At 46.7% G+C, this 23,546-nt stretch overlaps 1 protein-coding gene across 1 annotated transcript in view; it reads right to left on the reverse strand.

Moving 5' to 3' along the window:
* ATP8B2 (ATPase phospholipid transporting 8B2) overlaps nucleotides 1–23,546 on the reverse strand; it is a 446,999-nt gene that overhangs the window by 112,269 nt on the left and 311,184 nt on the right. Inside the window, exons 13-15 of the mRNA XM_078669640.1 lie at nucleotides 19,244–19,452; nucleotides 18,873–18,916; nucleotides 16,671–16,836 (exon numbers count right to left, since the gene is read on the reverse strand). Coding sequence (XP_078525766.1) covers nucleotides 16,671–16,836; nucleotides 18,873–18,916; nucleotides 19,244–19,452 — 419 coding nt within the window. The remainder of the gene's footprint in view (nucleotides 1–16,670; nucleotides 16,837–18,872; nucleotides 18,917–19,243; nucleotides 19,453–23,546) is intronic.

A 23,546-nucleotide genomic window follows, 5' to 3' on the forward strand; every position in this document is an offset into this window, starting at 1 on the left:
TGATGTGTCTGCTGTCAAGACTATCTGAGGAACTGGCTCTAGGAACGGTCGTCCTTTGGAAAGGTTTCTGGTGTTCCACCACTGCAGAGAGCGATGAGTACGACCGTCTACCAACACTAGGTCTGTTAATTGACCTTGAGCCTGGTTCCATTGGCGTGCTAAGCACTCTTAGAGAGGACGTATTTGAAGCCTTGCATGGGGCAGTATGAAAATGCAAGAGGCCATCATCCCTGTGAGCTGCATGAACACTCATGCTGAAAGGGATTCTTGTGGCTGAAATTTTTTGAGAAGAGCTTGTATGCTGGCTATCCTTACTGTAGTGGGATAAGCTAGCGCTCATCGAGGTGTTTATTGTGGCACCGAGGTATTGTTGTACTTTGGATGGTTGCAGATGGGACTTGGTGAGGTTTATTGTGAACCCCAAGTTGTGAAGCAGTTGGATAGTGGCATGAGTGTGTTCTACACACTGGTTGTAGGAGCTGGCTTGTAAGTATGGGAAGACGTGGATGTGCTGTCTTCATAAATGTGCTGCCACTACTGCTAGGCACTTGGTGAATACTCTTGGTGCTGTAGTGACTCCGAATGGGAGTACTTTGAATTGATACTGCTGCCCGTCTATTACATATCTGAGATACTTCCTTTGAGCTTCGTGAATGGGAATGTGGAAGTATGCGTCCTTGAGATCTGCAGTAGCAAGGACGTTGTTTTGTAACAGAAGAGGAAGGACTTGTTGGTGTGACCATGTGAAAATGGTCTGACTGTATGTATATGTTTAGAGGTCTGAAGTCTAGAATAGGCCTTAGAGAGCCATCCTTCTTTGGGATAGGAAAGTATAGGGAGTAGACTCCCTTGTTTTGTTGGTGCAGAGGAACAGGTTCTATTGCACCTTTTTCCAGTAGAGATATTACTTCTTGCTTTAGCAGTGATAGATGCTCTTGTGACATTGGACGCTGTTTGGGCGGTATGTTTTGGGGGGTAGATGTTAGTTCTAGACAGTAACCTGATTGAATAATTTGTGGCACCCACCGGTCTGATGTGATGTTGGTCCAGGCAGGAAGGAATTGTTGTAGTCCCCCCCCCCCCCCCCACAGGAGTGGAATGGTGGGGGGGAAGTGGAGGAAAGTCATTGGGTAGGGGTGGAGGCAGAGCGGGAGTTGTTGGTTTTGCCTCTGCCTTTGTTGTTACCCCTGTAACCCCCTTTTTGGTACCCCTTAGTAAATGTGGATTGGCTAGGGGTCTAATAGGAAGTGGAGAGGCTATCTGAGGAGTATCCTCTTGTGTTGCCTCTATATGATGAGCTACGAAAAGAACGTCTGGGAGCTTGCAATTGCAAGGTTTCCATAGATTTATCTGTGTCGGTGTCTTTTTTCATTTTTTCTAAAGATACATCGACATTAGGGCCAAATAGGTGTTTCTCATCAAATGGCTGATTGAGGATGGAATTTTGCACTTCAGATTTGAAACCTGAAATACGTAGCCAGGCATGCCTACGCAAAAGGACACTGGTGTTAATTGCCCTTGAGGCAGTATCTGCGGCATCTAGGGCACAACGAATGGAGGTATTGGTGATATTTCTACCTTCTTGTACGAGTTCATTGGCCCTATTTTTTTATTTATCTGGTGGATGCTGCATTATGGATTCCAGTTCATCATAATATGCCCTGTCATATCTTGCCAATAGCGCTTGAGTATTGGCAATGCGCCATATGTTAGCTGCCTGTGACGTTCATTTGCCGGAGGCGTCAAGGAGTTTAGATTCCTTATCTGGTGGTGAGGCCTCACCTGATGTTTGTGAATTTACACGTTTACGTGCGTTAGAAACTACTAAGGAATCTGGATCTGTAGGGGCAGCTTTGTATTTTTCCTCAATGCAGGGGTTGAGGACTCACGCCCTGACAGGATCTTTAAATACCTCTGTTGAATGCTTAATGACCCCCTTAAGCATTGGCAAAATGGAAGTGGACCTTTGTGTAGTGTCAAAAGTGTCCAATAAGAAATCTTCCTCCACAGAGTCTGTGTGCAAGTCAACCCCATGGTATTGGGCAGTCCTTTGTACTAGTAGGTTAAAACCTATAGTGTCCTCTGGGGGGGAAGACCTGGAGGGATATACATCATCTTGAGGGACGTAAGGCACATCATGGGTGGTATAATCATCCCATGGATTAGGTGATTGAGGGGGACTGTTGGTCCCTATTGGGTCATGTGCACCCCCACCTGTGTCATCCGAGTCTGTATCTACATCATCATCTGGATTAGGGGATGGTGTTGGAGAATGATGTGGTGGAGGAGGGGGAGGAAGAGTAAGGGGAGGTGGTGGAGAAGGAACCCTTAATGGAGAGGTTGCAATGTCGCTTCTTTGGAGGAGGAGGAGGAGGAGGAGGAGGAGGAGGAGGAGGTGCAGGCGCCTCTAGTGGTCTCTTTTTGGAGCTAAGAGTCAGTTTTCCAGTCTTAGGATCCTTTACAAGAGTCTTTTGAGAAGGATCTGGTGTAAAAAGCTATTCTGTGGAGGGTAGATCCTTTGGTGTCGAAGTTCTCGGTTCCGGAGGTTTTTTTGGCACCGACTCGGTAGCTGGTCTAGGGTCTTTTTGCTTAGAACTGTGACCTTTTGAAATGTCCTTAACCAGAACGTGTTTTTTCGGTTCCAGAGGTTTTTTCGGCTCTGAAGCATGGGAGTTGGGACCCTTAGGCAGTTTTTTACTCGGCTCCCAGTGCGGTTTTGACATCGATGAGCCGGTGCCAGTCTTCGACGCCGAGTGCTTGGGTGTTGAAGCGGTCGGCGTGGATGAGGAAGATGGCTTTTTTGTCGGTGTCAGTATGGGAATAGGCTGACCCGAGCCCGAACCGCCTGAAGGCTTAGTAGGCTTCTTTGCCGGGCCCGAAGGCGGGGCGTGGGAAGCAGTCTCTCGGTGTGCACCCGGGCCTGAAAGTGAGGGTGTGACCGAAGCCTTTTTGGATGGTGTCGAGGAAGGGTCGGGGCCCACGTGTGTACTCACGGCCCACGTGTGTACTCACGACCCGTTGAGCTGGAGTGATGTCCTTGACGTCTGAGTCTTCGGCATCAGAGGAGCTGGCACTTTCTTCGGCCCGCTGCTGTTCTGGCCCGTCGTCGCCCTCTTCAAAGATGTCATCCGGGATCGAAGCGGACGAGCGAGCCTTGGTTCTTCGAGCTTGTCGGTCCCGAATTGCCTTCTTGGAGTGGAAGGAGGCACAAGCGGAACAGTCTTTGGCCTTATGCATCGGGGAAAGGCAAAGGTTGCACACCTCATGTAGATCGGTGTGGGGAAACTTCAACCCACATTGAGGACACTTCTTGAATGGCGTCCTTTCCATGAGCCAGAGAGTAAGGCCTAGGTAGGCCTGAAGGCCTTCGTCGACGACTGGAATCGAAGACTTCGAAGTTGTTAAGAGTTGCGTCGATGGAGACTGCGATCTGAACAATACCGTCGAACTGGGTGAGGATTGCGCGCCGAAGGAAATTTGGTTCCAAACCGGAGTGCAGGAAACACATCTGAGCCCGATGGCGGAAAAAAACAATCTGAGGATGGAGCAGATGCCCATGCGCAATGTGATCCAAAGGAGGAGTCACCTATCTTGTGACTTCCGAAGAACTTTTCAGGACAAAAAAAACTGTAAACATCCAGGCCCAACACTTGGTGGCAATCTATGCACAGTGTGTAATCTGCAGCTCATATGCCTCGAACATATCAATTATAACAACTTCAGAATGATGCAGACTACGGATTCAGACCTCAAGATTACTATACACAGAATTAAGCAGCACTCAAATTACACGGTGAGTGAGATGCACTTCATTATTTGACAGTATGCTAGGGATAAGTGTAGGTTAGTGCCCGTTTTTTGACATGTCCACCCTCACTTTTTGCCTGATATCGGATGCAGTTATGACAAGTGGACTGGGTTCCTATTATCTAGGTCGCCAGCGCCAGATCTCTTTCCCTTAAACTGTACGATTGTTTCCCCAAATGGCAATACCTTTTAGCACCCCCTATAAGTCCCTAGTAAATTGTACCCCGGAACCTAGGGCAGGGAGGCTAAAGAGGATCAGTAAGGGCGCAGCATGTACTGTGCCACCCAAAGGGAACCCTCAGCACCCTCATGCAAACTGCCATTGCAGGCTGTGTGCCATGGTGCATAGGAAAGTGAAAGCACCACATGGCATACCCCCTGTGTGCCATGCCTGCAGACACTGCAAGCAGTATAGGTAAGTCTCCGCTACAGCAGGCCTTACAGCCCTAAGAACACATGCACTATAATTAATGTGTGGACATATCTGCATGAGCAGATAGGCCCCTGTGATGCCTAGGTTTACTTTCAGATACTACAAGTGAATAGGGAAGCCATTTTTAAAACATCGGTTGACCCTGGTGTTTACATGTCCTCCAGCTACATGACAGCAAGACTGAAACTAGAGATGTTTGATATCAAACATCTCGTAATAATAAACCCACACTGATTCCAGCTATGCATCTTGGAGGTGTTCTCTGAAAACCTACAGACTACTAGTGTACTGGCTGACTGGTGTAGACTTGCCTCCCACCAGTCAGGTTTCTTACCCCTCCTACTGGTGAGAGAGCCAGCCCTCTCTGAGGGCAGAAACAAAGACAGCTCTTGTCGGAGGTGTTGTCACCTCCTCCTAGCAGGATGGCTAAGTAATCAGCATTTTAAGGCAGAAGGTTTCAAAGGCCTCAACCATCTTTGATATGCGACCCAAGGCTTCCCTAGACAGGGGAAATGCCACCCTTGTCCTGGGCCCATTTGGCAACAGGACAGGTGGGAAAATTAGTCAGGAGGCATGTTGCACATCTAAGGTGGCCCTTCTTATGTGAACAAAAAACTTATAATTCCACTGCCTTGTTTTTGGCAGAATTAGGCTCACTGGGGCAGGGTTATTGTCACTTCCCACAGGAAGTGGTCATTTTAAGGACGTAGTCACCCTATAGGTAAGGAGCCTTGTTGGCTACTAATGGTCACACTCTTTAACAACCCTAAATGGAGTATATTGGGCCAGCCCGGATGCAAGGAATTTAGATTTGACGGATCCAGAATAAGAGGACAAAAAAGAGTCGTGAGACTATGAGAACTGAAGACTGCTGTGGACTTTTGGCACCAAACTCTGACTGCCCGCACCAGTCTTGACAATCATGACCGAGAGACTCATGCTGCAGCTTAGCAAACGAGAACCCCAGTAGACTGACAGTGCTTCACAAACTGTCAGCAATCTCCCTTGTAGTAGAGGAGCCACTCCTCTGCAGTCCGCAGGCACCGAAGTAGCAGAGACCGGTTTTCTGAGTTGCTGCTCCCCGCTAGATAGACACAGCAGCTTCCCACAAAGAGGTACCTGTGATCCTGAAGGTCAGATCTGTCCCCCACGCGAGGACACAAGGACCAATCGGAGCTGCACAGGACCAATACCCAGTATAATGGACCCCTTGCAGCAGCAAAGGCCTGTTTAAGTTCAGTTGGGACTCTAACAGCACCGAGGTTGACAAGTTGTTGAAGGACTTTGCACTGCAGAGACCCACTTCCAGAGTGGCCCAGAAGTCCGGATTTTTGTACCTTCAACCAGCGAGACCGACAACTGCAAGGCCCTAGGATGCACAGAGCCTAGCCAACCTTTTCACTTTGCACCCCAGCCAAGATACCGACAAATCGGCTGTGGCCCCTGGTTCCCACAACTCTTGTGACTTGAGCCCCATGTTAGGAGGTCCCAGACTTGCCTCCAATTCCCCCTCCGCAGCTTGTTTCTAGGTGGCCCCCCTGTCTTTCCACCAGCTTAGTGCGCAAGGCTATCAACCGAACCAGCAACTCTGCACCCGGATGCCCCCAGTGCATGTAACTAGTAAATGCTGGTGGTACTTTGGACATTGGCCCTCTACGACTCCAAGTCCCAAAGGAGACCACCTAGAAAACGACCCTAATTTACTGTATGCAACATATGCCTTTTCTTCCTCAGAAAAGCATTGTTGGATAAAGACACATTTAAGTGAACTGTTTACTTAACTTTGAAATGCAATAATTAAAAAAGTACTAACTTGATAAAGTGCTTGGTATCAAAATTTACATTAAAAAACGTATTTTTCTAGATTGGTCTCAGTTTATTCTTGTGTGTGTGTGTGTCGTTTACTGCCTCTGAGGGTTGCCTTGACTATTTACGCAGAGTACCTTTTTTTGGTCCACTATATAAAGAGACAGCTTCCTACAATAAGGTCTCTGTGATGCTAAAAAACCTGTGTCATCTGGGTCTGCTTTTACTCCTGGCTAACCCTGATCCTCCAACACCCACATCCCCGCCTGTGATCTTGACACTCATGCTTTCTATTTAGCTTTATAGCAGTTCTCTGTTATATAATGAAGGAGGCTAAGCCTCCACAACGGTGAGCATGTTGAGGTCTGCCATATCAACACAACATCCAGATGTCACAGGGCTCAGGTGAAAAAATGCTACTTGATATTCCAGCTGCTGGGAGTTGTTACGGAGGCAAGACCGCATAAGAACTCTGGGCAAGGTAAGTTAACAAGGGTTGGTTTAAAAATAACGATTTATCTTGGAAGGCCCAACTACAAATAATTGAGATGCTGTTATGTTGCACTTGCGGGTCTTAGATGTGCAAGTTTGAATTTGGACAGGGCAACCTTTCCCCCAGATTTCCTGGAGGATAGAGTCCAATTCACAGAGGATAGGTAACCACGTTTTCCAGACTATCTTATACTGTGAGTGATGCAGTGTTGGAAAAGTTAAGGACCCATATCTTTCCTCTCACATGAACTGTGGCTTATATGTAATGAATATGCTACTTACCAGTATGCATCTGTTCTTGGCATGTAGGGCTGCTAACATTCATATCTTAGCATTAGATCGCCGCCTAGTGTTGGGTCCGGATGATCGCACATTGTTGTCCTGGAAGAGTCTTCGAAGTATCCTGAGATAGGTGGCTCCTCCCCTGGACTACAGTGCGCATGGGCATCGGCTCCATCCCCAGATTGTTTTTCGCCATTGTGGCAGAAGATGGAGTGAAAAGTGTAAAGGATGTCCATGCTAATAAGTGAATACAATAGTATATCTGCAGCTGCGACAGGCACCGGGGAGGAGGGTGGGCGATATGAATGTTAGCAGCCCTACATGCCAAGAACAGATGCATACTGGTAAGTAGCATATTCAGTTCGAGGCATGTGGGCTGCTAAATTCATATCTTAGCATAGAATACATAGCAGTCCCTCCATCAGCGGCGGTTGCCCGTGCCAGCTGCAGAAACCTGAAAGAGTGTCTTGAGAACAGCCTGTCCTACAGCTGCTTGCTGCTTGGAATGTACGTCAACACAGTAGTGTTTTGTAAAGGTATGTGGTGTAACCCACGTGGCTGCTCTGCAAATATCCTCTAAAGGAATGTTCCCTAGGAAAGCCATGGATGCCCCCAGTTTGCGTGTGGAGTGCGCCCTTGGGGGTATCGTTAAAGTGCGCTTGGCCTTTTGATAACATATTTGGATGCACTTAACAATCCACCTGGCTATTCCTGCTTTGGAAATAGGGTTGCCTTTGTGTTGTGGTGCGAAGGCAACAAAAAGTTGTTTTGTCTTTCTAAAGGGTTGTGTCCTGTCTATGTAGTACATCAACGCCCTCCGTACGTCTAACGTATGGAGCATTCTTTCCGCCACCGTTTGTGGGTTTTGGAAGAATGCCGGTAAGTCAATAGTTTGGTTGAGATGAAACTGTGACACCACCTTCGGAAGGAATTTGGGGTTAGTACGTAGCACTACCCTATTTGGATGAATCTGAATGAATGGCTCTTGGATTGTGAGCGCTTGCAGCTCACTAACACGCCTTAGCGACGTGATAGCGATTAGGAAAGCTACTTTCCACGTTAGGAACTGGAGTTCACACGAGTGCAGTGGCTCAAAAGGTGGTCCCATTAGTCTGGTGAGGACCACATTGAGGTTCCACACCGGAGCTGGTGGTGTTCTTGGGGGAATGACTCGTTTCAGACCTTCAAGGAAAGCTTTAATGGCAGGCACTCTGAAGACAGAGAGATGCTGCCTGTTCTGAAGATAAGCCGCTATGGCGGATAGATGTATCCGAATGGAAGTGTACGCTAGATTGCACTTGTAAAGATGCAACAGATAGCAAATGATGTTAGGGATAGATGCATCTAGCGGGTTGATGTCATTGGCTGTACAGTAAATGACAAAACGCTTCCATTTCGCAGCATAGCATGCTCTGGTAGTTGGCTTCCTTGCCTCCTTGATGATGTCCATGCATTCCGGAGGTAGGTTAAGGTATCCAAACTCTAGGACTTCAGGAGCCAGATTGCCAGGTTGAGCTGTTGCGGATCTGGATGCTGAATTTCTCCATGGTTCTGCGTCAAAAGACTGGGCGTGAGGCGCAGTCTTTGATGCGGCACCACTGAGAGTTCGAGGAACGTGGTGTACCATGCTTGGCGCACCCACGTTGGAGCAACTAGGATGAGAGTCATCGCGTGCTGCCTTAGCTTTCTCGCGACCAGAGGTATCAGAGGGGCTGGTGGAAAAGCGTACGCAAATTTGCCTGACCAGTTCATCCATATCGCATTGCCCTGCGACTGTGGGTGAGGGAACCTGGCGGCAAAGTGTTGGCATTTTGCGTTTTCTTTTGTGGCAAACAGGTCTATCTCCGGATGACCCCACTGCTGGAAGTACGGGTGGAGTACAGATGGGTGTAACTCCCACTCGTGCATTTGATGGCTGTATCTGCTGAGCAGATCCGCCATCTGATTGTCCTTGCCCGGGAGGTGTTCTGCCATGAGGAAAATGTTCCTCTGAATGGCCCACTTCCACATGCCCTGAGCCAGATGAGACAGCTGTGGCGAGTGGGTGCCCCCCTGTTTTTGAATGTAGTACATCGCGGTCATGTTGTCCGTCCGGACTAACACTACCTTGTTGCACAGATGTACAATGAAGGACTTGAGCGCCATGAAGATTGCCATCAGTTCCAGATAGTTGATGTGCATCTTCTGTTGCTGCGTCGTCCATAGTCCCTGCACTGTGTAAGTGAGCAGATGAGCTCCCCATCCCTGGAGAGATGCGTCCGTTGTCAGGATAATTTGTGGCACTGGCTCCTGGAACAGTCGGCCCTTGCAAAGGTTGTGTGGAGTCCACCAATGCAGAGAGTCGTATGCCCGACTGGTAACCAACACTAGGTCTGTCAATTGTCCCTGAGCCTGTGTCCACTGATTTGCTAAGCATTCCTGGAGCGGACGCATATGCAACCGTGCGTGAGGGACTATGAAGATGCAGGAGGCCATCATGCCAATCAACTGCATGAACACTCTCGCTGGAAGTGAGTGTTGTGGTCTGAACTTTTGGATTAGAGACTGCATGCTGTCTATCCTGACTTGGTTTGGCTGAGCCATGGCCGTCAGGGTATTGATCGTCGCACCTAGAAACTGCCGGACATGTGCCGGCTGAAGATGCGACTTTGGGTAGTTCAACGAGAAGCCCAGATCGTGAAGGAGGTGAATGGTAGTTGACATGTCCGCGGCGCACTGTTGTTCAGACTTGGCCTGAACGAGCCAGTCGTCTAGGTAGGGGTAGACATGAATGTTCTGCCTCCTGAGGTGCGCTGCTACTGTCGCCAGACACTTGGTAAAACACTCTTGGGGCTGTGGTCACTCCGAAGGGTAGGACTTTGAACTGATAATGCTTGCCTTGGATAGTGAATCTGAGGTATTTCCTGTGGGACGGGTGTAGTGGAATGTGGAAATAAGCATCCTTGAGATCTAAGGTTGCTAAGAAGTCCCCTTGGTTTAACAAGGGAAGAATTTGTTGCAGTGTAAGCATATGGAAGTGTTCTGATAGTATGTACAGGTTGAGGGGACGTAGATCTAGAATGGGTCTGAGAGATCCGTCCTTCTTTGGAATAAGGAAGTACAGGGAATATACCCCTGTGCCTTCCTCTCCCACCGGCACGAGCTCGATTGCGCCTTTTTGCAGCATCACCACTACTTCCTGCTGCAATAAGTGCAAGTGCTCTGCGGACATAGGCCTTTGCCTTGGCGGGATGTTGGGTGGAGTGGATTTCAACTCTAGGCAATAACCATACTGGACTAGTTGTCGCACCCACCTGTCTGTGGTGATGTTTCTCCAGACGGGCAGGAATTGCTGCAGTCTCCCCCCGACAGGTGTTAAGTGGTCGGGGGGCAGCGACAGAGAGTCACTGTTTGCTTGGGGTAGAGGAGCGGGAGCGGTTGTTTCCTCTGCCGCGACCTCTGTTGCTGTTATTTCTGTAACCTCCCTTGTTCTGTTTTGTGAACGAGGATTGTGCTCCACCTCTTGAGAACTGAGATTGTTGACCCATTTGTCCTCTGGTGACTCCACGTGCACCTGAGCGACGAAAATTGCTGCCACGAAACTGTTGTGACTGTAGGGCCCCCATGGACTTAGCAGTTTCTGTGTCTTTTTTTATTTTTTCTAGGGTGGTGTCAACATCTGGACCAAACAGACTATCAGGATTGACTGGCTGATTAAGAATGGTTGTCTGAATATCTGGTTTAAACCCCGAGATGCGGAGCCACGCCTGTCGTCTCAGCATAACGCTAGTGTTGATAGCTCTAGCAGCTGTGTCTGCGGCGTCAAGTGCACACTTGATGGCTGCGTTTGAGATTAGCTTCCCTTCCTCAATAAGCAGTTTGGTGCCTTCTTGGAACTTTGGAGGCAGGTGTTGTATAATCTGTTCTAGGGTGTCGTAATGCGCCCTATCGTAACGTGCTAAGAGTGCTTGTGTATTGGCAATGCGCCAAAAGTTTGCGGCCTGTGCAGCTACTCTTTTGCCCCCTGCCTCTAGCACTTTGGACTCCTTATCCGGGGGAGGAGCTTCACCCGTCGTCTGGGAGTTGGCACGTTTCCTGGCATTGGCGACCACAAGAGAGTCCAGTGGCAACTGTCCCCGAATGTATGCGGGGTCTGCAGGTGCAGGTCTGTACTTCTTTTCAATACGTGGATTGACCACTCGTGCTCTGGTAGGCTCCTTAAATATGTCCCCAGCATGCTTGAGGACTCCTTTAAGCATAGGCAGCGTCTTTACTGTCCTTTCAGAGACTGAAAATGTGTCGAAAAGGAAGTCTTCCTCTATCGGGTCAGCATGCATGTCCACATCATGATTGGCTGCCGCCCTCTCAATTAGTGCATGAAAACCTGCTGAATCCTCAGTTGGGGATGCACGTGCATTAAAAAGCTGCGGGTCATGCCCCACACTTTGGGTGCCCTGGTCACCAGTGTCATCATATGAATCCGGTTGTGCATCTGGTTCATTGATAGGGAAATTGTATTGCTCGTCCTCATCATACCCCTCACCCGCAGAGTGTTCTGGTGAGGGAGTAGGGCTCCGTCTCGGAGGAGGCTGGATTGGTTCCATGAGGCCTGAAGCGTCAAGGGGCACCCTTTTCTTTTTCAGTGGGATGACATATGAGTCCACTGACTCTGAAGTGATTTTTCTCTTATAGAGGGTCAATTTGCCTGTGTCAGCGTCGATGAAATGCTCTGAATCATCCTCTGATTCGAGTACCCGACGTGGAAGTGGGCCAGCCGTTGAAGAAACCGTCTTCTTTGGTGCCGATTTGGTGGAAAAGGCTTTCGGCGCCTCCTTCGGCGGCAAAATAAAGAGAAGTTTGCCAGAAGGCTTTGCTGGATTGTCCTTTTGCGCCTGCGGCGATGATATCGGAGCCGACGGAGCAGAGGCCTTCTCCCTGATTCTCTGTAGTGATTCGGCGATGGGGGACGTCTCACTCACAGTGGGTTTTGGCGCCGACGAGGATGTCTTGACCTTTCCCTCGGATCCGACGTCTTTGTGGGCCTTGTGCGCTTTCGACGCGGATCCCGCTGTCACCGACCCCGATTCCTGGGACCGGTGCGCAGACGTGCCAGTCTTCGATCCGTGCGCCTGCGTAGCCTCCGTGGAGCCGGCTTTGGCGTGCTTGGACGGCGGCGCCGCTGTTGACCCGTGCCGACCATCTTTCTTAGAGGACCCCTCCTCTGGCGTCGATTTTGATTTTGCAGCAGCGGAATCGACGGACTTCTTCGACTTCTGCGGACCGGAGGTCGACGGAGTCGATGGAGTAGCGGGTACAGTCGTTTTCGCCGGCACGGCAGCCATCTTAGGGACACTCGAGTCCTTAAGTTTCGGTTTCGTTTTCGGGTCGGCCATCTTAGATGTAGTCGATCCCGATGCTTTCGGTTTCGGTTTCGATACAGTCTGCTCAGCAAGTAAGTCCGCGGCCGGGCCAGAAGGCGGGGCTGTGGCTTGCGGCACTGGGTCTTGGGTAAGGCCTACAGGCGATCCCGTGACCCGGTCGGTATCCTCGTAACCTTCGGGGCAGAGCTCGTCCCCTGAGCTATCCGCCGCGGCCCCATAAATCTCTTCGTCATCTCCTACCTCGTCGACGTATTCAAGGCCTTGACCCACGACTCCGTCGTCGTCTACCGGATCCGCCTCGACCTCCGTCTCGGGTGGGGAGATTTGAAGATGATGACCCTGGTCCTCTTCTTCCTGGTCGCCGAAGATGTTTTCCGGATCCGGGGCCGCTTGTCTAGCTTCCATGCGCACCGCGCGCCGAAGCTTGAGAGTCTTCTTAGACCGGAACTGTGCACAGGCTTTGCACTTGCCGTCGTCGTGGTCAGGCGAAAGGCATTTGTTACAGACGGGGTGTAGATCGATGTGTGGGTACTTGGACCCACAGAGCGGGCAGTACTTAAACGGGCTCCGCTCCATGTTCAGAAAAGTTTTGCAGTCGTGTCGCGATGAGAAGGCCTCAAAGTCCGAAGAGCGAAAGAAAACTCCGCTTATTCCGGCTCCAAGAGACGGAAGACTCGAGACCGTGCGCAGACAATACCGACGCAAAAAAAGCGAGGCCTTTTGGCCGCTAAAAGTTAGTTTTTCTCGGTTTCGACAGAAAGACGTCGAGACCACATCCGAACCCAATGGCGGAAAAAAACAATCTGGGGATGGAGCCGATGCCCATGCGCACTGTAGTCCAGGGGAGGAGCCACCTATCTCAGGATACTTCGAAGACTCTTCCAGGACAACAATGTGCGATCATCCGGACCCAACACTAGGCGGCGATCTAATGCTAAGATATGAATTTAGCAGCCCACATGCCTCGAACATTAAGAATTTTATAATTTTATATATGATTTGAAAAGAGGCACTAGTGTGTGGTTTTAGATTCACAGGTTTTGATATGAAACAGGGATAGAAGATGTAAAGGAAGATTAAATAAGAACATGATTAAATGGAGATTCATTTTTTTTGGTTGAGCAAATAAATCATATGTGGGAAAGGGGTTTTTACTCATGTTGTGGGGTGCAACCAGTAAGTAGTGACACGCATAATCCTTGCATGTACCACCTTAATAGAAATGAAACTTTCCTTTACACAAATTGAGACAATATCTATTTATCACCAGCACAAAGGACTATAAATGTTGCCTTTCAATGGCATGCTTGCGCTACACCCAACTTGTATAAATAATAGATACAATGTACTTTTACCAAATTGCTAATAACTGCAAAGAATATGACCTGTAAACTAACATAAAAACATCTTCAACCGCCATTAGGTGTTTAATAGCATTTGGGGTAGAAATACCAGGGGACCAGACTCACTGATTCTGGCTGGTATCTCCACACCAACATATAGCAGTAATACCCATCATCCCCGGAGTGGGAAAGAACTATACACACACCCTGGAATGTAAGTCCATTTTCTAATGTGTTTTACATGATTACGACAATCCGCTGAAAGAAATAGGCCATTTGTGGTAGGGGAGTCATGACAGGGTAGGAGCATGCTGCCAGAATGTTGTCTTCCAACCTCCCCAAGCCCCGCCCCACCACCCTTCGCACGGTTGTACACTGGAACAGGCTTACTCAGTTCCACGGTCTGCTACTGGATCCCCTCCCTTGGAGAGGGTGAGGGTAGCAGAGAAAGGGGCATACACAGAGAGGAATTGGGTAATATAAGCTGATCATGACTTGGGAGAACATTGTATGCTCCCCTCTGTGGTGCAGCATGGTCGGCTTCTGCTGCGGTGTCTCCAGGTCCAAAACTATCTGGTACGGAGTTTGCAGACCTGGCAATTCTACACTTTTAGACACTTCTAATGGCGAATGCATGGATTCCCCTAGGAGTTATTGTGCTGGGTGCATGACTGCTACTTCTACGAGAGCCTTGCATGTAGACCACATAGTACCTCATTTGTTCATGTAACTGGAGAGCCTATCTGTCTAGTTGTATCTGATATCTTTTTAGTCAAACAACTCTTCTTCCTTTTGATTTCTATGGATCTGTTCGACCAGACCCACTCTGAAGTTTCCCTTTGTAATAGCCTACAGATTTAAGCATGTGTTTCAGTGTTATATACCACTAATATGTGGCAAGTGAATCAATGTCATGGGTTCCCTACCTTGCTTTGTTCCTTGATTCAGTTTACCATATTTTAACAGAATTTGTAGTGTTACCATTCATAGCGGCTTCTACCAACAGTTCTAAGTTTGATGCTGTTCTTATGGTTCAATGTTATGCTTTGCTTAAAATGTATAATATTTATGCTCAATATCAAGAGTTCAATGTAAAGGTTGGAGAATAAGATTTTTATATTCCAGTGTACCGAGCGTTCTGGTTTTCCATCTTTACCAGAGGCAGTGTACACAGTTGCACAGGTAAACTTCTCATTTTTGGTTGAGACGTAATTTTGGCATGGACACAGATATTGTTCTAACAGTTTAGGACATAGTGCATTCTCTTGATGGTAATTCAGTGGCAAGAGGGTGCTCATGCAGCATGATGGCTCAGTAAGCAAGGTTAGGTAGAACAACATGGGTTCAGCATATTATAACGCCCCCTACCCACCACGGTTGGTCACATGATGGCGGCTTACTTCCTCAAGGTATGAGCAGTTTAGTTTCTTCCTAATGCAAGGAACCCCTCTCTCACTTGCACATAGTTTACCTTGTAGTGCATGATTTCTCGAGAATAACTGCATATAATAATGCTTATATTCTTCACTACAATTATTGGAATTATCTGCCCAGCCATCTGTTTTAGTGGTCAGGTTGTGTCTGTGCTAGCTAGGAGCTCCTGTTGGGTGTTTTGGAAACATTTCTTCCAACTGCTATATTTGCTCACAGTCGATTTAAGATCCTGAAAAACAGGCTTTTGTAAGGAATCAATGTTTTCTTTACACTTCCACCTAAACGTACTGCCTCTTATTTTAGTGCCTATTTATTATCACAAGTGCACTCATTTATACTGCATTAGTTTTAAGATTATGACCATACCTATCCCCTAGGAGAAGTAAGATCAACATCCAGTAGAGTTATGAAATTGACAAAAAAGCTCAGACTCAGGATTCTGCTTATAGTCGATGTTCTAGTCTGAAGACTTTTTAGGTTATAACTCTTTCCTAATTGTTTAGTAAGACGTTCTAACATATTACCTTTATAGTGCATGTTTATATTTAATGAGCCCTTCCTGCAGCCTTTGCCATTTTGCAGCCTCCAGGCAGTGGCTGTCCATTTGTGATACTTTGAGGAATCCAGTGGTACTGTGAAGAGTCAGGTCAGTTTCCCCTCCCCTTGTAATGGGACATCGTTTAGTGTTAATATTTTAATGTGGTGGACACACTTTTGTAGTATTTTGTTCTCAAGCTCATTCTAGTTATCTACAACTTGCCTTCAGCTAGAAAAGACTATCCCCCAGATTAATCAAAGTCCTGTTTTGCGAGTCCTTAATAGCGATTTTTAAGGAATCGCTATTAAAGACTCGCAAAGCACGATGCATGTAGAAATCGCAATATTTTTTGCGATTTCTACTGCTTCCTTATTTGCGATTCGCTAATTGCGAATCGCAAATAAGGAATGGCTTTCCCATTCATTCCTATGGGCCTAAAGGCCCATAGGAATGAATGGGGAGTCATTCCTTATTTGCGATTAGCAATTAGGGAATCGCAAATAAGGAAGCGATTTCAAGGGTGCCAGGGTGTCCAAAGGACACCATGTAGCACCCCTGAAATGGTAATGTACACTGGTGTTGCGCACACACATGTCCAAAGGACATGTGTGTGTGTAATATACAACTTAGAAAAAGGCACTAAAGTGCATTTTTCTAAGTTTTCGCTATTTACCACGTAGTTAGACTTAACGGTAAATAGCAGCCCCAGATTGTGAATTCGCAATTTTAAAATGGTTCATGAATTGCATTTAAGGAATCTCAAATTGAGATTCCTTAAATGCAATTATTCGCAATTTAGCGATTTCTAAAATTGCGATTTTTGCATTTGGAATGATGAATCCCAAATGCAAAAATAGCGCTTGCAAAGGGCCAGATTCTCAGAATCTGGCCCTTTGCGAGACGATATTGGCTTGATGAATCTGGCTGTATGTTTATCTCTAGTAATTTTAAGTACTTTGGCTTTTACTACACTTCTGTATGTGGCTGCCTAACATTTACAGACATTTCCTGTTCTTAATTCACAGTGGTCCATCTAAATCTAGGTAAAAGGCCAAATCCAAGGTAAACAAAGTACCAATGGCTTTTCCTGTTCTTCTGCTAACAGTTCGATATTCTGTGGATTAGTTTTTGTTTTACATTTACTCTGTCACTGATTCCATTTTTCTTTCTCTTACCTTCGTTTTTTTCCTCGGACATGACAGTGTGACACAGTGATAGAAGCCGGAAAAATTCATGAACAACAGGGTCGCCAACTTTGACTGCCTCCAGCAGGCTACTGTCCCAAAAGGAGAACTTCTTGTCAGCCAAAGGATTAAAGGAGAAATCAACAGGTTCCTTTCTCTATGGTACAAATGAATGCAAGGCATAGGTTAATTACTAAAACCAGATATTAAACATAAGGAGTTCCACCTTGAGTTGCAACTGTCTTTTATAAGAAAATACTCACTGGTTGTAACTTTACTAACCAGCTAACTGAAATTTCAAACGCAATGTTAAAATGAACAGCTTATCTACGTTGCCAATTGTGAACAAAATATATATATCACAAAACGTGTGAAATGTTATATTAATCGGTGTGCTTCTAGGTGTTTTATCACCGTTGTAATGTTGGGCAAAAGTTAAAACTCTTGCCATTGTTTGCAAGCTAGTTTGAATTATGTAGTGTTTTGAACGAAAGTTACATTTCTCTCAGACATGTAGTGAGATTCTATTATTAACTCTAGAAGAACCATTCTTTCAACTTCATAAAGACAAGGTGGTACTACGTACCAACCCTAAATTCCTTTCAAAAGTGGCCTGCCAATTCCATTTAAATCAATCCATTGAGTTGCCAGTGTTCTTTCCTCAACCAGATTAAGTTGCAGAAAGAGCTTTACACATATTAGATGTTAAAAAAGTTCTTATGTATTATATTGACAGAACTAAATTTCGGAAACTTGAAAACTCTTTGTTGCATTCTCAAAAGCCACACAAGGGAAGAGCAATTTCTAAATCAGGCATTTCACACTGCATTGTACTATGTATACAAACCTGTTATAACAAAGCTAAAAGACCACTCCCTATGAAAGCTCACCCTACTCGTAAAAAGAAGGGACTTTCCATGGCTTTCTTGGGAAATATACGCATGGCTGACATATGCAAGGCAGCTACATGAAATACGCCACACACCTTTACCAAAAATTACTGTGTAGATGCTATGACCCAGCAACAAGTCAATGTTAGTTAAGCGGATTTACGCACATGCTTTCAAGCAAATGCGACCCACACAGGTAAGCTACCGCTTAAGGAGGAAAACTGCTTTACATAAACATGTGTATCTACAGCCAACTATGACATCAAATGGAAAATGTTACTTACTCAGCCCAACACTAGGTAGTAGACTTATGCTAAGAATGTGTATCTACAGCCACAAGTAATCATACATAATGTTTATGTCCTAAATCTACTACACACCACTGAGGCACGAAACGCATGCAATCTTTACTATTTCCTATACGTTTAAAATTACAAAACTGAAAATGTTCATTTATTGCAACCAAGTTTGTATTTGTTTTACGGACAAACATGCAACAGACATAACAAAAATCTTTAATATGGTACAGCTAACTTCAGAGATTCGCAGTGGTTTGATTATTTTGTATAATGTAACAAAGTAAAATGTTAATAGCTTTCCTTGCAATTGGATGCCAAACATTTGCTTGCACAACCTGTTTGTCAGCTTATACACAGTATGCCTAACATACAGCTGCAACACCACATCTTGTATACAAATAAACAAATATTCCTATTTTCATTAAAAAAAACGACATCTTAAAGCAGGAAAGATTATTCTTCAACAAATTCGCACTTGGAGTCAATGCGATAGAAATAGTTTGGCTTTATCGGTGGAACACCAATTTCTTTTTTTGCTTTCAGCGAGCACAAGCAAGCAACCCAAAGAAAAGAGGTAAAAATGGTTAAACTTGAAATGGGAGTATAAGAGAGCCAACAGTGTTCCGTAGGACAGGAACTTCCAATGGATTAGTTTACAAACGTAGAGGTGAAATTATAAGGGCACTTATGTGTTTTGATTGGGAAAGTTATAACATGAAAGAACTACGAGCTGGGCATGAGGTGAAACAGCATATTCAAAGACAACATGCAATAAGGGAAAACAAGAAATAAAAACTGACAATGTAGAAAAATGAGCCAGTGAATTTCAATCAGTGGGAGTAGCAGCTCAGCAAAACAGTATTTAAAAGTGCAGTGGGAAAATACACCTATTTTGGGGAGGTGGAAAAGGAACTGAGCATGCATGGAGCTGGAAAAATGGGAGTCCAATGAAGGTTTTGCAGCAGCAACATTACAGTGTTGTTACATAGAGTGAATAATCCTACCTGACACAGCTCTCCTTTGTGTCCCACTACAACAATGAAATCACCTACAAAAAAAACATTGGTAAGTCCAATAACTTCTGACACATGCCCAGACTAAAAGAATGTCAAACAATCGAACGCAGCAAACATAACCATACTGACGAGCACAGAGGAATCCACTGAGTAAAACTGCATCCATCTACCAAGTCAAAGCCTTGTGGTTACCTGCCCTTCTTACTTCACATCAAGCAAACCTTCCCTTCCAAATCCAGGATTCCCCCAAACAGACTTCCTCCCACAAGTAAAGCGTTCCCACTAATCCCCTGCATGTCTTCTGACGCAAGCTTCACATCCAAATAAATTTTTTTAGCAGGCCTGTTCCTTTGCCTTACCATAACTCTTGCCATTGATTGTGCACTTGCTGAAGACCATGATGTTCTGGGTCAGAGTTCCGGTTTTGTCAGAGAAAATGTATTCCACCTGCCCCAGCTCCTCATTCAGAGTTGTAGTCCGTGCCTCAGCTGGAGTATTCTTTCGCACACAGTACATTCTCCGGTCCCAGTTAATGAAATAACTATGTCCAAGACGGATTACCTCGACACTGAAGAGAGAAAGAGATGGACATAAGTTGAAGATAAAATATCAGCTGCTTCATTAGACTGTTTGAGACGGTAACAAAAGATGCAAATAGAAATCTGCTAGCACAATCCAACAAAAATCGACAGAAGAAAAACAGGCTGGAATCAACTGCTTGCTGCAATCCTGGTTAACAAACCCACAAAACCAATTGCTACAATGCTTTGAGATACGATATAAGGGAAAATGAACAGACCTTCACCAATATTTGTATTTGGGATGAGTGATCCTAATCAATGTCTACATCACTAGGATTGTTCATCAATCGCTCACTGACCCATCCAGCACTAATTGCTAAAAATACACAGAGGTGAACACAAAAAGAAAACCAACAGCAACCACTTCAGCTTCTATAACCAGTAGGAATCAAGCTACCTAAACAACTCTAAGCCCTTGTACCACCCTAAAATTCAAATCGACAACCAACCCAAACCGCTGTCAGTCTGAAGGGATCAAAAAATTCAATAAAAACTGCTATAGTCCCCAAAAGAGAAAAAGACAACATTCCCTATAAAAACCACCAATTAAATGAATAAAACCAAGAATGTGTCTGAATCCCCTACTAACACTTGCTACTTTGACTTTAAGTATAAGTGAGGGGGATCTCACATCTGATGGGGCTCCCTCTTCCTCTCGAACACTGCTTGGCCCCTCTACCACCATAGGAAAGCATGCAGTCCCGGTGGTGAGACGGGAAACAAGTAACTGGCAGGATATTAGTGGAAATGATAGTGGCCCCCCCATCCGGATCGAGGTAGACACGGGCGGTGTTGTCGCGTCCAGTAGTGTTACAGCTGTGACGGACCCATTCTTTAGGGTTCTCAGTTGGAACGTGGCTGGATTGGACAGGAAGTTGGCCCTGCCCGACTGGAACAGCCTTGTGGAGGACTACTCCATCTGCGTGTTCCAGGAGACTTGGAGCAGGGAGCCCACCCATAAGGCGAGTTATTCATCCCACTCAATTCCTGCCGTTTACCCGGAATCAGGTAGGGGACGCCCCTCGGGAGGCCTCCTCATCTGGATGGCCTCGTCTCTTAATTGTAGGGTAGAGGAGCACCAAACCAACTGTCCGGATCTCCTAAATATTACTTTAAAAAACTCCAGGGGGTGTGTTATTTTAAACATTTTTAACATTTATGCTCGGGGCACAAAGGGTGGTAGGCAATCGCCCACTATAACTCTTAGAGAGCCTACTTAGGTCGTCCCCCCCATAAATCATGCACCCTGGTCGCGGGCGACTTTAATTGTATGTTCGAGCCTCTTGGCTCGGATGTCACCCTTGAACAGGAGGAGGAAGATCAGAGGAGGGGGATACCGGCCCTAGAGCTAACCCCTATTAAGAGATGGACGGAAGTTGCCCTCCAGATCAACTCTCTCACTATGGAGTTTGACCTGAGGTCCCTTAATGGCAGGACCAGATCTGATAGAGAGGGCGCCCATACGTTTAATAGACCCAACCATACGTCAAGAATCGACTATATTTTGCTAGACGTTCACTTATGGAGCGCGGTGGAAGATATGGAAATTATATCGTCCATCGAGAGTGATCACAATCTCCTCTCCCTTACCTTGTCTCCTTGGTGGTTGGTGGGCACAGGGGGCTCCTCTTTATGTACCATCGCTCCCGGGGAAACAGTTGTTTCCAACTGTGGTAGACGGCTGAAATGGGCCAAGCTCACTCTTTCGGAAGAGAAGGTGACCATCATAACGCAGCTTTTAGCCGCAGTCGTCGACCTTTTGGATCCCCCTGAGGGAGGGCCGGAGGAGGTGTCAGGTGTATTTTGTGACCTGACATTGGCCATTAGTAATCTATTTATTGCCCAATCTAGACACACGGGGGCAAAGAAACAACTAAGGAAAAGACAGGGATGGTACAATCATGAATGTAGGGTTACAAAGGCAGTCCTTATTGATGCTGTGAAATCTAAGTCCCAAACAAGGACTAGCGAGGCCAGGAGGCTCTACTCCCATTGCCTAAAAACCGCAAAAAAAAGAGTGGGAGGATAATTTTTGGCGGGATCTCCTGGTCGCTAGTCGAGGGAAGGATGCTAAGGGATTTTGGAACCTGGTGGGCTCTAGGAACCGTCCCGATGACACACTGAGGACATGTATGATTCCAGCCTAGACGTGGTTTAACCACTTTAAGGCCCTATATTCAGCAGTAGAAGGGCCTCTTAATGAGCCATTTTCCCCTCCTCCATTCTCATTGGATGGTGCCACAGACCCCTTTACTGAACGAGAGGTCATGAATGTTATTAAATCCTTAGTACCCCTGAAAGCAGCTGGCCCTGATGGGCTCCCAGGGGACCTACTCCGAGCCTATCCGAGCGAATGGGGTAAACTGGTTTCTGTGCTTTTAAACGCCATCTTAGAGGGAGGCTCTGTCCCTGAGTCTTGGAAAGGGGCAGAGGTTGTCCCAATTTTTAAAAAGGGGTGTAGGGATTACCCAGGGAACTACAGGCCGATAAGCCTGATAGACTCAACTCAGAAGGTGGCGGGTAAAGCGATCCTGGGGAGGATTCTTCACTGGGTGGACGAGAACCATATATTGTCTGACTATCAGGCAGGCTTTCGCTCTGGTGCGGGAACTATTGAGCAAGTGTTCAGATTGATGCTTCTACACTGGAAGGTGGTGGAGCTAGGCAAAGGTAGTCTTTACTTGGCTTTTATCGACTTAAGGACTGCCTTTGACCTAGTTCCTAGAGAGGAACTATGGAGGGTTCTGCAGGGTCTTGGGCTGCCCCCCTACATTCTGTCGCTTCTTATCAAATTACATACTGACAACTATGCACAGGTACGGTGGGGCCAGAGTGGGGAAAAGACCGATAGGATCCCGGTCCTTAGGGGCGTCCGACAGGGATGTGTTTTAGCTCCGACACTATTTTCCTTGTACGTAAATGGTGTGGTAGAGCACCTGCTCGACAAACCGGCAGATGCACCCTCCCTGGGGGGTGTGTGGATTCCTACCCTGTTGTTTGCGGACGACACTCTCCTCATCTCTAAAACTCCCCAAGGCATGCAGAAACTCTTGAACCGCTTCTAGGATGTTTGCTTAAAAAGAGGGCTGGTCATAAATGTGGACAAAACGAAATATTTGATCATGCACCCTCCACAGAAACTCGGTCGTTCCCCAGTCCTGAACTCTGTCCCTCTTGAGAGTTTCCGAATCGGACTATTTGGGAATTCGCATAAGTGATACTATGAGCTGGTCACACCACATTAACAAAATGATCCTAAGTCATAAAAGGGTGGGGGGAGCATTACTAAGGGAGTACCGTAACTCATCAAAACAATGTGTTGCCCCCGCAATTGACATTTACAAAGCCAGAGCTGTCACGGCATCATTATACGGGGCGGAGTTATGGGGCCTAGGAAATTTGGAGGTTCTATCTAAGGCAGAGAACAAATTTCTGAAGGATATTCTGGCCATTCCCCTCAGTACTCCAACAGTCCCGGTGCTACTGGATGTTGGATGTAAATCTATCATGGACCAGGCTCGCCTTCAGCCCCTTCTTCTATGGGCACGCCTGTGGAGGGTCCCAGAACTGAATACCTATGCGGATGGACTGTCAGAGGTAATGGGAATGGGTGGTTGGCACAAAATCAAGTGGTTAAGGGACACCAAAAAACTTTTGGGGGAACTGGGTTTGGGGTCTTGCTGGACTACAAAATCTGCTCCACCAAAGGTAACCCTAAAAAAATTATACTGGGAGTGGGTCTCTGCCCAGTTGATCAGCAATCCACGTCACTGCAATTCCACCGCAGCCTATCTGAAAATTAGGGACGTGGTTGCCTTTGAGCCCTATTTGGATCTGATCACAATTCCTGCAGATCGGGCACTTTATATCAAATTTAGAGTGGGTACTTTACCCTTGGGAGACCTACTCTCAAGATGGAACATGCCTGCGCAGGCCTCACCCCATTGCGCCCTCTGCTCCACTAGGCGTGAAACGGTGGCCCATTTCCTTTTTGAGTGCCCTGATTACTCCCGCCCAAGAAATCGTTGGCTTAATCCTCTTTGCAGACAATTGGGAATGCGCCAGCACATGGTGGCGCTAC

The sequence above is a fragment of the Lissotriton helveticus genome, chromosome 12 (assembly GCF_964261635.1).
Source record: "Lissotriton helveticus chromosome 12, aLisHel1.1, whole genome shotgun sequence".
NCBI lineage: Eukaryota > Metazoa > Chordata > Amphibia > Caudata > Salamandridae > Lissotriton > Lissotriton helveticus.